Consider the following 14,220-nt stretch of genomic DNA (forward strand, 5'->3'; position numbering starts at 1 on the left):
CTTTCAGATCAGGTGATTATATATACTGAGATCATGTGACACTTAGATTAGAAACAGGTGGACTTTATTTAACTAATTATGTGACTTCTGAAGGTAATTGGTTGCACTTATTTAAGGGCTTCATAGCAAAGGGGGTGAATACATATGCACGCAACACTTTTCAGTTTTACATTTCGGAATATTTTGTGTATGTCCATTACATGAAATCCAAATAAAAATCAATTTAAAATACAGGTTGTAATGCAACAAAATAGGAAAAATGCCAAGGGGGATGAATACTTTAGTAAGGCACTGTATCCCTACATCCCTCCAATTATCCCTCTATCCATCCCTCCATCTATCCCTCTATCTATCCCTCCTTCTATCCCTCCCTCCATCTATGCCTCTATCTAACCCTCCACCCATTCATTTTTTTCTCCATACAGCGAATATGCAGGCAGTGTGTGTAGGTTAGGTGTATACAGGGGAGGGAAAGGCTTCCATCAACTTCTGAGCGCCTCTCTGTGAATGGCTTACGACAGATCATGTTCCTCTCTGTGAATGGCTTACGACAGCTCATGTTCCTCTCTGTGAATGGCTTACGACAGCTCATGTTCCTCTCTGTGAATGGCTTACGACAGCTCAAGTTCCTCTCTGTGAATGGCTTACGACAGCTCATGTTCCTCTCTGTGAATGGCTTACGACAGCTCATGTTCCTCTCTGTGAATGGCTTACGACAGCTCAAGTTCCTCTTGTGAATGGCTTACGACAGCTCATGTTCCTCTCTGTGAATGGCTTACGACAGCTCATGTTCCTCTCTGTGAATGGCTTACGACAGCTCATGTTCCTCTCTGTGAATGGCTTACGACAGCTCATGTTCCTCTCTGTGAATGGCTTACGACAGCTCATGTTCCTCTCTGTGAATGGCTTACGACAGCTCGTAAAGTCTTATGTCATCACATTTGACAGCTTTTATTGTCCTGTCAGTCTGTTGGTTGTTTTTGGGCTTTGAAGATCAGCCAACTCATCCGCTTTCCTTCTTTCCGTTTGTTCTCCCCTTTGTCTGTGAAGTCTAAGAATAACATGCCATTGGAATATATTAAACAGCTATTATTAAGAGGACGCAGCCCCTTCTCACAGATAGAGCCGTCTTAACTCGCTCCAACTGTCCAATAGTTATGCACATTACTTTTTACATTTCATGCACAGTGGGAATGTTATTTGGAGAAAAGTCCATTACGTTATGGAGCTATTAGTGGATATTTGCGGAAGCAGTCGACTCGGGAGACTAAATAGATTATTGTGCTGCAAATAACGCTGTGTTTTTAATGGTATATTTTTTCTTCTTATTTTTTCTCCACAGCCTCTGTGCAGCTCCCGTGGCAGAGAGCCGTGTCTCAGAATAAGGTTCCATACTACATCAAGTGAGTTCTACTGTACTGACTGGTAACATACTGATTATGTATGCTAGACGAATCACTTTCTTTATGCTTATTTTATGGTAAGTATTTGCATAACAATGGTTGAAACGGCTGTGTGTGTGGTTTTACTTGTGAGCGTGTATGAGTGCATGATTCTATTCATACTCAGTTTTCCAGTTGAATTCTTGGAAGTTTCCACTGTTGTAATATTGAATTTGAGGTGATTTTAGGTGTCATGGCTACTGTTGCTCATTCATTTAGCTGGGGGACTTTTCAACTGGCACAATACCTGTGATAATGCCTAGGTATTCATGGACTCCATTATCATAGTACCATAGCAGAGATATTGCTGCTTAAGATCACATTTCCCATTGTAATACATTCACAGTCAAGCAGCACAGCAGACAGTGTGTCCATTTAAAAGGCAGATGGGGAGAGAGAGGTTTGTGCTGATAGCTACTCAGTATGGCTTTCAAAGTGTCTCAATGCACCTTGGACACATGTTAAGAGAGAGAGAGACAGAGAGTGACAGAGAGAGTTAAAGGGAGGGAGACAGGTGGACAGAGAGAGTTAAAGGGAGGGAGACAGGTGGACAGAGAGAGTTAAAGGGAGGGAGACAGGTGGACAGAGAGAGTTAAAAGGAGGGAGACAGGTGGACAGAGAGAGTTAAAGGGAGGGAGACAGGTGGACAGAGAGAGTTAAAGGGAGGGAGACAGGTGGACAGAGAGAGTTAAAGGGAGGGAGACAGGTGGACAGAGAGATGGGGGTAACTGAGAGAAAGAAACGGAGAGAGAGGGATAAGAAAAAAGAGTGATTCATATGAAAGGAGGATGGGTGAGAGATGGGGGTAGGATGAAGGGGTGATAAGGAGGTAGAGGTACAAAAGACAGGTTGTGAGAGATGAGAGAGAGATACTGAGTGAGAGAGGGAGACATCCCTGTAAACAGCTGATGTTTGTTTACCCCAGGAGCTTTGCACTGGAAGGGATCTGAGATGAAAGGGCGAGAGAAGATGGGAGGAGAGATGAGGACAGGTTTAGAACTCTGGTATCAACAACAGCTGTCTCTGATCACAGGTGTTGGCCCTCCTCGAGTGGCTGACCATTGAACCCGGGCCCTCCCCCTCCCACACACACACACACACACACACACACACACACACACACACACACCATATATGTCCCTTCCTTGCCTCTGTATTACGTAGCACAGCAACTCCACCACAGGTTTTGCTGAGCCCCACTCACACTCCTTCTGAGTGACCCTTTAAGAAGGGAAAAGAGAAAGGGAAATCGGCCTATTGAAAGCCTCCCTCCATCTCCAACACTGTGAGGCTTTCATCTCATTTAAATGGACGCCACCGCCGGGAGCTACAATACTAAGCTATTGCCACTGTTGGGATTAAAAATCTCTCATATCTCTTTGACTGCCCTCCCTGACCCCTCTGAGGGAATTCAAAAACGTTGCCTTGGCCTTCACAGGGCTAATCGTAGGTCACTTACAGTGCAGTGACATTACTGTGACTCCAACATCAGGCTTTGACACATTCATTAGGCTCTGGGCCCCCCGCCTCTCTCTCTAGCTCATGCTATTTCTCGTCCGCCCGACCGCACAAAGGCCTCTGTGCCACCCCCCCTCCCTTCCATGGGAACAGCGACACACTGGTGAATCAAATGGCTAAACATGGAAGCCTCACCACCCGCCGCTCTGTCACCCCAGTTGACCTCCAGCTGACCTCTGGCATTTCAGCGGGCTCAGATTTTCAGAACGCTGTCAGGGTGAAATATTGGACTGCCGCTCTTTTCTGCCAACATAAGAGCTAGCTTGAAACTTCCCATCACACTCTGTGGTGGGTGTGGGTGTCTGTGGGTGTGGGTGTCTGTGGGGGTGGGTGGTTCAGTTGTGGCTCAGTTGGTAGAGCATGGGGCTTGCAATGCCAGCGTTATGGGTTCGATTCCTACGGGGGACCAGTATGAAAATGTATGCACTCACTACTGTAAGTCACTCTGGATAAGAGTGTCTGCTGAATGACTAACATGTGAAAATGTGTGTGCCCGTCAGGATGTCTTTGTTGTGTTTGCATCCACATTGACTCATCGAATTACTTTCATTAAGTTGCTACAATTCAAAGGGTTGAAACGTTTTTCAAATGCAGAGTAGAAGAGGAGAGAAAACATGATCAAGTTTTGAGGGGAGGAGGAGAAGAGGAATATATCAAGTGGAGAATGCAGGCACTCTGGTTGGAGATTAGTCTGGCAGAGGGACTGTCACGGAGAGGCGGGAAAAGTGTCTCTGAGTCGCAGATATTTCCCTGCTTCTATCCCTTATATTTTAAAATGTCATCATTCATCGACTGCTCATGATTATTCATGAACATGTCCTGCCTGAGAGACATAGTCCTCCTCAGGAGAAAGATGCTGTGACTTGCATGTCTCTGTGACTCTGTCTCTGGGAGTTTATGAAGCGTCACTTCCCAGAGGATAGCTCAGTGTTTTGCCTAGCTTTCCATGAACTGAGGCTCACCGCCTATACCCTTGGTTCCAATTTTTGGGATGACTGCCCTGGATGTTGGGTTTTGGGGCATTTACATTTGCATTGCATCCCATTTTTATATACTGTATATATATTCATACAGTTGCAAGAAAAAGTTTGGACCTTTTGGAATCACCTGGATTTCTGCATTGATTACTGTGGTCTGATCTTCATCTCAGTCACAATAATAGACAAACACAATCTGACTAAACTAATAACACACAAACAGTTGTATTTTTCACATTTTTATTGAAGACATTGAGTAATCATTCACAGTGCAGGCTGTAAAAAGTAAGTGCACCTCTGCGTTAACGACTTCTCCAAAAGCTATTTGGAGGTGTTTCAATTAAGGAGATGAGATTGGAGGTGTGGGTTGGACAGGTGCCCTGCCCTCTTGGAACTCTTGTCATTTTTGGAGAAAACAAACGTTCCCGTTTTAAACGGGATATTTTGTCAGGAAAAGATGCATATAATTGACAGCTTTCGATAGAAAACACTCCAACGTTTCCAAAACTGTAAAGATATTGTCTGTGAGTATAACAGAACTGATGTTGCAAGCGAAAGCCTGAGAAAAATCCAATCCGGAAGTGCCCCAGGTTTTGAAAGCGCTGCGTTCCAATGACTCCCTATTCAGCTGTGAATGTACCATCAACGAGCTTACGCTTTCTTCGTATTCCCCAAGGTGTCTACAGCATTGTGACGTAGTTTTACGCATTTCTGTTGAAGAATAGCCGTATGGGGGCACATTGCGTAAGTGGTCACATGGTGGCTCCGAGAGAGATTCTCGCATAAAGTACAGAGGTAGCCATTACTCCAATCGGTCCTAGAGAAAAAGGAATTGTCCCGACGGATATATTATCGAATAGATATTAGAAAAACACCTTGAGGATGGATTCTAAACAACGTTTGCCATGTTTCTGTCGATATTATGGAGCTAATTTGGAGAAAAAAATTGCCGTTGTGGTGACCTCAATTTCCGGGCGATTTCTCAGCCAAACGTGAAGAACAAACGGAGCTGTTTCGCCTACAAAAATTATCTTTTGGGAAAAAATGAACTTTGGCTATCTACCTGGGAGTCTCGTGAGTGAAAACATCTGAAGTTCATCAAAGGTAAACTATTTAATTTGATTGCTTTTCTGATTTCCGTGACAAGGTTGCTTGCTGCTAGCAAGGCATAATGCTATGCTAGGCTATTATAAACTTACACAAATGCTTGTCTAGCGTTGGCTGTAAAGCATATTTTGAAAATCTGAGATGACAGGGTGATTAACAAAAGGCTAAGCTGTGTCTCAATATATTTCATTTGTGAATTTCATGAATATTAATATTTTCTAGGGATATTTATGTCCACTGCGTTATGCTAATTAGTTTCCGATTACGCTCCCGGATGAGTAGTATCAAGATTAAATAAAGGCCGCACAAAGCCTGGTTACTGACAAGTCTGTTTTTCTCCAGAAAGATTGGTTAGTGTGAAGAATGCCTGGATCCCAACAACTTTCACAGGACCTTAGAAGACGCATTATAGAGATGCATGAAGCGGGAAAAGGTTACAAAAGCATTGCTAATGACCTTGGTGTTCATCCATCCACGGTGAGACAAAATGTCTACAAATGGAGAAGATTCAGGACTGTTGCTACTCTCCCTAGGGGTGGCGTCCTGCGAAGATCACTCCAAGAGCACAAACGTCAATCCTGAAAGAGATGAGAAAGAACCCAAGGGTAACAGCAAAATACCAGAAAACTCTACAAACAACGATAGTCTTTGTTCAGGTGTCCACTATCAGAAAAACACTGAACAACAATGGTGTTCATGGATGGACACCACCAAGGAAACCACTGCTGTCTAAAAAAAACATTGCGGCACGTCTCAAGTTTGCCGAAGACCACCTGGATGTTCCACAACACTTCTGGGAAAATGTGCTGTGGACAGATGAGACAAAAGTTGAACTTAAAAGTTGAACGCTATGTGTGGAGGAAAAAGGGCACTGCACACCAACACCAAAACCTCATCACAACTGTGAAGCATGGTGGAGGGAGCATCATGGTTTGTGGCTGCTTTGCTGCCTCAGGGCCTGGACACCTTGCAATCATTGAGGGAACAATGAATTCAAAAGTGTATCAAGACATTTTACAGGAGAATGTCAGGGCAGCAGTCCCTGACCTCAAGCTTAAGAGAGGTTGGGTGATGCAACAAGACAATGACCCAAATAACACAAGTAAATCAACTAAAGAATGTCTGAAAAATAAGAATATTTGTGTTTTGGAATGGCCAAGTCAGAGTCCTGACCTTAACCCAATTGAGATGCTGTGGCATGACCTGAAGAGGGGTGTGCAATCAAATGTCCTCCTCAACGTTGTGCAAGTCTTATAAGCAGCTACAGGAAACGTTTGGTGGATGTTGTTGCTGCTGAAGGAGGATCTACAAGTTACTAAATTCAATGGTTCACTTACATTTTCCAGCCTGCACTGTCAATGATTATTCAATGTCATCAATAAAAATGTGAAACGTACAACTGTTTGTGTGTTATTAGTTTAGTCAGATTGTGTTTGTCTATTATTGTGACTTAGATGAAGATCAGTTGAAAAATGAAAGGAGAGCCGCACACTCTAGGAGCTCAGATGCAATCATTTAATAACCTAATAAACAACGTTTCGACAGACAAGCTGTCTTTTTCTAAGACCGTCTCGCAAAAAGAAGCATTCTTGCGTTCTAACTACCCTTTATTCAAATTGCTCTGAACAAATTAAGGGAATTCATCACAAACATTGGCTCGTTCTAAGATCTGATGATAGTATCGGTAATGTGTTTTCGGACCTTCCCTTGGTCGTATTCTCGCGGGGCAGAAATCTCAGAGATCAATTGGTAAACTCTGATTTACCATCCCAAGATATCCATGCACAACGTATTTGCGCCCCTACTGGATGGAAAAGTGTACAACCCTACAAGTGTAATGGCTGTGCTCAATGCAATGGCACTTATAAATGTAGATACTTCAAACACCCCCAAACAGGGAAACAGATCCTAATCAAAGGTGTCATCACGTGCGACACTAAGGCAGTTATTTATCTTATAACTTGTTCTTGTCGTAAAAATGATGTGGGTAAAACAAAGTACGAATCTCAGAGAATCTCAGAGCATCGTAGCATCGGTGCAAAAACTCGACTTACCCTCATTTTCGTCTCTACGTTATATCGGCATCGATATTGTCACCCTCCCTATGAGAGGGGGTGACCTCGACAATTTATTGTTAAAACGGGAGGCTGCTTGGATTTTTAATTTAAAGACCCGTGCTCCTTTCGGTCTCAACGTAGACTTTGATCTGAAGTCATTCTTGTGATTTTGCTATTGTAAATGTTTGTAGGCGTATGTAGCCAAATTGTATCTATGATCGTACGCTATCCATTTATGTTTTTTGTATGTTATTTTTATATCTGAGAATTAACCAATGATATCAGGCCACACCCGGCCATGATTACAGACACCTGTGTGTGTCCTTTGACACTATATCAACTAGTCACCCTGCAGTGTTTGTCATAATACCCTGAAGAAGACAGCTTGTCTGTCGAAACGTTGTTTATTAGGTTATTAAATGATTGCATCTGAGCTCCTAGAGTGTGCGTCTTTCCTTTCATTTTTCAAGTGTTGTACTCCGCTAGCCAGCACCTCGCCTAAATAGGTGTGCGTTTCTTTCGCCTCTAGATTAGATGAAGATCAGACCACATTTTATGAGTAATAAATGCATGAATCAGGTAATATATTATTAATATATAATATATTATATATATATATACATACAGTACCAGTCAAAAGCTTGGACACACCTACTCATTCAAGGGTTTTTCTTTATTTTTACTATTTTCTACATTTGTAGAATAATAGTGAAGACATCAAAACTATGAAATAACACATATGGTATCATGTAGTAACCAAAAAAGTGTTTTACATTTTATATTCTTCAAAGTCGCTGGTTGAGAGAATGCCAAGAGTGTGCAAAACTGTCATCAAGGCAAAGGGAAGCTACTTTGAAAAATCTCAAATCTAAAGTACATGAGTAGGTGTGTCCAAACTTTTGACTGGTACTGTATGTATATATATATATTTAACTAAAATATAAATGCAAGAATTTCAAAGATTTTACAGAGTTACAATTCAAATAAGGAAATCAGTCAATTTAAATAAATTCATTAGGCCCTAATCTATGGATTTCACATGATTGACTGGGGCAAAGGTTCACCTTCCAAAAGGACAATGACCCTAAGCAGACTGCAAAGACAATGCATGAGTGGCTTTAGGACAAGTCCCTGAATGTCCTTGAGTGGCCCAGCCAGAGCCCGGACTTTAACCCGGTCGAACATCTCTGGAGGGACCTGAAAATAGCTGTGCAGCGACACTCCCCATCCAACCTGACAGAGCTTGAGAAGCTCTGCAGAGAAGAATGGGAGAAACTCCCCAAATACAGGTGTACCAAGCGTGTAGCGTCATACCCAAAGGAGCTTCAGCAAAGTACTGAGTAAAGGGTCTGAATACATAAGTAAATGTGATATTTCAGTTTTTATTTTTAATAGATTTGCTAAAATGTCTAAACCTGTTTTTTCTTTGTCACTATGGGGAATTGTGATGTCATTATGGGGTATTGTGTGTAGATTGATGAGGGGGAAAAAACTATTTAATCAATTTTAGAATAAGGCTGTAAAAAAAATGTGGGAAAAATCAAGGGGTCTGAATACTTTCCGAATGCACCGTACATGTGTATATGTACATTTGTGAGTCATATTAAATCTCCTGCACCGTATTAGCATGGGAAATACTGTATGGCAAAGCAAATAAATAATCTGCCCTACAGAGGTAGCTTGTGGTCTTCACTGGTGTAGATTAGTGTGTGCACATAAAATGATTAATGGGGCACCAGTCCAGTATTGCACAAAATGGTATTGGAAGAAGTCTCATATAACTATATAAGACTGCAATTAGAATAATAGTAATACATTGATTAATTTGACGGTAGGAATTCTTTGAGAATTGGAGTTATTTCCTTAGAATAACAAGACAAACACAAGTTCTTTATACAATCAACATTTAATAACACTGATCAAAATATTTGAAAGGGTATGAAATGGGATGAAAGACAACAAGTGAAGACCTGGAGATCCAGAACATTAAAAGATGTTATGCTCAGTCTGTGATTGGATACTGTTGTGGCTGCTTGATTGTTCAGGCCACATGGAGGAGAACAAGGGAAGAAGGTGGCTGTGTCCCCTTTCTGGTTGAGTTGGGTGGTTCCTTCAGGTTGCTCCTTTGGTCCTGAGTTGGTGTTCTTATGCTTGTTCTTCTCTGTTGGCTCCTTGCTTGAGTTGCAGAGGCTTTGCTCGAATTGTGTTCTCTTTCCTTGAAGAAGGTCATCTTAAATATATCGTTCATGCTACACTAGCTCTCTAATGGCGAAGTCTCCTTCTGAGACAGTTTAGTGCATGGGCTCGTCGTCCTAATTTATGTACTGGATTACATGTACTGTTCCCTAAAAGGTACTTCCCCTAACTTATCAGTTCACCAGTTATTGCCTTAAAATTATTATTTGTAACTGTTTTTATTTAACCTTTATTTAACTAGGCATGTCAGTTAAGAACAAATTGTTATTTACAATGACGGCCTACCGGGGAAATATTGGGTTAACTGCCTTGTTCAGGGGCAGAACGACAGATTTATTTTACCGTGTCAGCTCGGGGATTCAATCCAACAACCTTTCGGTTACTGGCCCAACGCTTTAACCACTAGACTTACCTGCCGCAAAGGTCCATGCCCTGTGGTTGGCCTACTGAATATGGAGGTTCTCCTTCCTCCTTGACAGAGGTCCAATTTGAGAGGTCCAATTTGAGAGGTCCATCTTGAGAGGTCCATCTTGAGAGGTCCATCTTGAGAGGTCCAGTTTGAGAGGTCCAGTTTGAGAGGTCCCGATGGATAAGAGGCTAAGAGCTAAGAGGGAAGCAGTACTTCCTGCTAGGTCAGATGGTATCACCCCTTGGTGTCGAGAGCCATTTTTACGACCCAATGTCTTGGAGGTAGAGAACATTTTTTTTAGGGAGAAAAGCTAAGTTGGTTATTGTCAATAATGTTCAGATACGACACATCGCTAGACTGGCCAGCTGGGATAATCTAGAGCTGTGAAAAACTATGCATCCTTTATCTTCTGTAATCATCTGGTTTGTGATGAGGAGGAAGTAGCCAAGCCAAACAGGAAATGCCAGGGGAAGTGGTCATTATGCAGAGGATTATAAACGCTGTAATTATGCTGCCTGTATCCGAGGCATCCTGGAGCCAAGGAGAAGCAGAGAAGCAGAGTAGCAGAGTCCCCTCTGTCATTCTATTCACACTGATGGAATTAGAATTTCTAATCATTTAATATGAATTAGAATGTAGTAATTTACTGCTCTGCTATAGCTTGGCCACAAGCTCTCATAAACAGCACTTCAGAGTAGCTTATTAGTTACATAAAATGCGGAGTTTCCTGGGTTTTATGCAGTATTCTATCCCAGAGTCCCGTTTTAATGATGTTTACTCAGAGATGTCATTTAATTAAGCAATAAGACACGAGTCAGTGCTGTATCATGAATAAAGTCACAGGCAAATGGCGTCGTTCGGCCCGATGCGATAGCGGAGGGCCAATACTGTCTCTTGTACCTTATTGATGTCTAAAGACCGTACTAAACTAAACGCTAGGCTTATATTAACCCCCGCTGTATTAAACTAAACGCTAGGCTTATATTAACCCCCGCTGTATTAAACTAAATGCTAGGCTTATATTAACCCCCACTGTACTAAACTAAACGCGAGGCTTATATTAACCCCCGCTGTATTAAACTAAACGCTAGGCTTATATTAACCCCCGCTGTATTAAACTAAATGCTAGGCTTATATTAACCCCCACTGTACTAAACTAAACGCGAGGCTTATATTAACTCCCGCTGTATTAAACTAAATGCTAGGCTTATATTAACCCCCGCTGTATTAAACTAAATGCTAGGCTTAAATTAACCCCCGCTGTATTAAACTAAATGCTAGGCTTATATTAACCCCCACTATACCAAACTAAATGCTTGGCTAGAAGCAATGGGAAATAATGTGTGAGTTGAGATAAATAAAACAGATGATTCGGAGAGCAACGTGAAAATGATATTCTTATGGAGGTGCAGTGATCATTTTCAGATGGAACTTTTAGCAGGCATAGGTGTGTTTGTGACAGCTAATACAGCACGGCTTGGAACGCTGCTCGTCCATCCAGCATCCGTGATCCAAACAACCAGTTTTATAATGATGTTTACGGAGAAATGTCAAGCGCTGCATCTATTTATCCTCAAACCGGATTCATCTCCAGGCTCACTGTGCTCTTTACAGTATATCACTCACTCAACTCCCTGCTGAGGACAGGCTGTGGAGCTGCTCTGACTTCCTGTCTGAGCTCTTTACCCAAAGCTCTTCTAAGCTCCATCTTTGCACTAGGTATTCCACAACAATTAACTTCCAATAAGCATTCTACCCATTGGTAGAATGGACTCGGAACCATTGGTGGCAACATGAAAAACCCTAAATCTCAAACCGGCTTTGAGAATGAATGCAGAATTCTATATGGCACTACCAAGCGGAGCTCTCAGGATGTAGCTTTCGACCAGTCAACCTTAACTCCTTGTTAAAAAAAGAGGGACTTTGATCTCTGTGTGGTTCTTCAAATCAGAGAGATTCTATAACCCTGAGCTTGGTGCCAAACCATCGCTTTCACATTTTGGGACATGAATGTCTGTGTGATCTTCAAGCCTTAACACATGTGTACATGCGTCACAGCTCTGTCCTTGCAAAGGTTACCACAGATAACCTTAAACTTGGGAGTTTCTGAGGATAAATGAGGACGGACAACAGAGGGAGAAAGAAGGGATGATCGAGGAAGCTTAGCACCTGCCAACTCTGTGGGTTGTCTTCATTATGACAGGCCTAAGCTGCCGGTCCAGCAGTGGTAGTAGACAGCTAGTGTAATCCATTTTTTTGATTGAGCCTGTCTGCTGTGTTTGTCATTCTGCTGCTTTGCACTGAATACATAGTGGAAAGACTCCACGGGTTGCCAGATCACAGTCAACTCCTTGTGTTTCATCTTTGGGGCTAAGGCTGGCTTCTCTTTGATGTTCCTCCTACAGACTTAGTTGAATGGCAACCATTATTGTGTTTACTCTGACTGCTGTTGGCACTGATAGAAAGTCATTAACACACTTCCAGATGTGTGTCTGTGTGTCTGTGTGTGTGTCCGTGCGTGCATGCACGTATGTGCATGGGTGTGTGTGTACAAGCTTATGCTACAACCGCGGCTAAATCCTCAAGCTGGTCGAACAAGAGGAGATATGAATTCATTTCTGACGGCTTGATGTCCAAATCCTCACTGGGACACAATAATATCCATCCGGCCATGATAGAATCGGCCCCTGTCTCAAATAGCACAGCTGAAACAGAAACCCCGAGCTGAGCGCTCTAGTCATATTTGCAATGCAAGGAAGGTATGAAAGTGTGCCATTTCAGAGCATGATGAGGGATGAACACCTGCTGATGGCTTCTGTAGTTCGTCTCCCCTGTGTTCTACTGTCAGCACTTCACTTCACTGGATAGCCTGTCTTCTCTCTCTCTCTCTCTCTCTCTCTCTCTCTCTCTCTCTCTCTCTCTCTCTCTCTCTCTCTGTGGAGACAGTCTCGCTATGACAACCTAATCACAGAGATACTGGCATTCAGAATAGACGTCATAACACAGCAATTCCCAACAATTCCCTTGATATCAGTGTGGGTACAGGAAGGAATATTTCGCCGAAGCGGAGAATCATTCAAATATAAATGAGTTCCCTGATCAGGTGAAGAAGGGCAGCAGACAGACAAAAACCCCACACCTACTTATCAATTCTGTCTTCTGGAGTCATCAACACTGCTCTGCTTGATCAGATTCAAGTAAATTTGTTTGTGTGTTTTTATTTCAAACATGGTTCTTGTTGATTTGGCTGTGTTGTCTGTGCTCTCTGCACCTTGCGGCGTTTCTCAGAAGCCGAAATGTAAACAGGATGGAGACAAGACATCAACATGTCCCCCTCGTAGCCCCAGGGGACCTGGCTGTGTGTGCTACGTACCGTACTGAGAGGAGGCCTGCAGAGATGAGGGGTGTGTCCTTGTGGATCACCCTGAAGGCCTCCTAGACGATTTGTATGCTTTGGGAATCACAATCAGATCCGCGTTTTGGATTTGTATACATGTGCTTCTATTATTGAGACGATAAGAAAACCAGTCGACAAGACAGAGCAAATTATATGTCTGTCTCTCTCTCTCTGTGTGTGTGTGTGTGTGTGTGTGTACGTGTGTGTGTGTGTGTGTACGTGTGTGTGTGTGTACGTGTGTGTGTGTGTACGTGTGTGTGTGTGTACGTGTTAGGGCTGGGCGATATGGCCTAAATATCATATGGTATTTTAAAATTTATGACAGTATTTGTTTTTATTTATTTCATGTTTTTGATTAATAAAAGCTCTACATTTGCTTTATGAGTTGTGCGTGACCTTGGGGTGGCAACACATATTTTTACAATTATTTCAATGGGTCTTTCTCCATTCTGATTTAGATCAAAACACTTGGGTGAACTTTTGGAATCATGGAAATATATTGTTTATTAGTGATGTTCCGTGTTTCCTATGGGACCCTATAATCTTTGGCTACATTAAATATTTGCCTATTCCTCTTTGATTTAGAAGATACTGTTGCACAAACAACATGCTGATTTAGGCCTCCACCAGCACTGGTATCAGGCTGTATTAGCCAGCTACGTTTGCTCTGACTCAGTACTTTTATTAGCTAGTTAGCTAGCGATTAGCATTAGTGGCTAACACGATTTAGCTTAACTTGCTAAGAAAATACAAACTAGCTGTTTGTTGATGTAAGAAACAAAAACTAATATTGTAATTATAGAATGCTTGTGAATTGAAATTGGAAACAACATCGTTGTCATCAACATGTGCTGCATTGACCATGCAGACTGAACGAAAGTGTCTCGTGGTCAAGCAACAACAAATGCACTCCTTGAGTGAAGGGGTGGGACTGTGGTGGGGTGGGACTGTGTCTGTGTGGAAGCAGCGTGGAGAGAGAGAGCAGAGAGGGACGACTCAGGTAGCGGAGTAAACTATACAAATGGACGTTACACACTGCGAATCACATTTAACAAACCAAACATTGAAATACCTTTATAGGAGGTAAAGTAAAAACCCAAACTGAGCCGTGCATCAA

The 14,220-nt window shown here is 42.4% G+C and overlaps 1 protein-coding gene across 6 annotated transcripts in view; it reads left to right on the plus strand.

Moving 5' to 3' along the window:
* The window catches only part of LOC139407256 (utrophin), a 334,795-nt gene that overhangs the window by 256,152 nt on the left and 64,423 nt on the right, over positions 1 to 14,220 (plus strand). For all 6 annotated transcript variants that reach the window (XM_071150875.1, XM_071150879.1, XM_071150876.1 and 3 more), the window contains one exon: positions 1,343 to 1,403. In XM_071150875.1, coding sequence (XP_071006976.1) covers positions 1,343 to 1,403 — 61 coding nt within the window. The remainder of the gene's footprint in view (positions 1 to 1,342; positions 1,404 to 14,220) is intronic.

The sequence above is a fragment of the Oncorhynchus clarkii genome, chromosome 4 (genome assembly GCF_045791955.1).
Source record: "Oncorhynchus clarkii lewisi isolate Uvic-CL-2024 chromosome 4, UVic_Ocla_1.0, whole genome shotgun sequence".
NCBI classification, from domain to species: domain Eukaryota; kingdom Metazoa; phylum Chordata; class Actinopteri; order Salmoniformes; family Salmonidae; genus Oncorhynchus; species Oncorhynchus clarkii.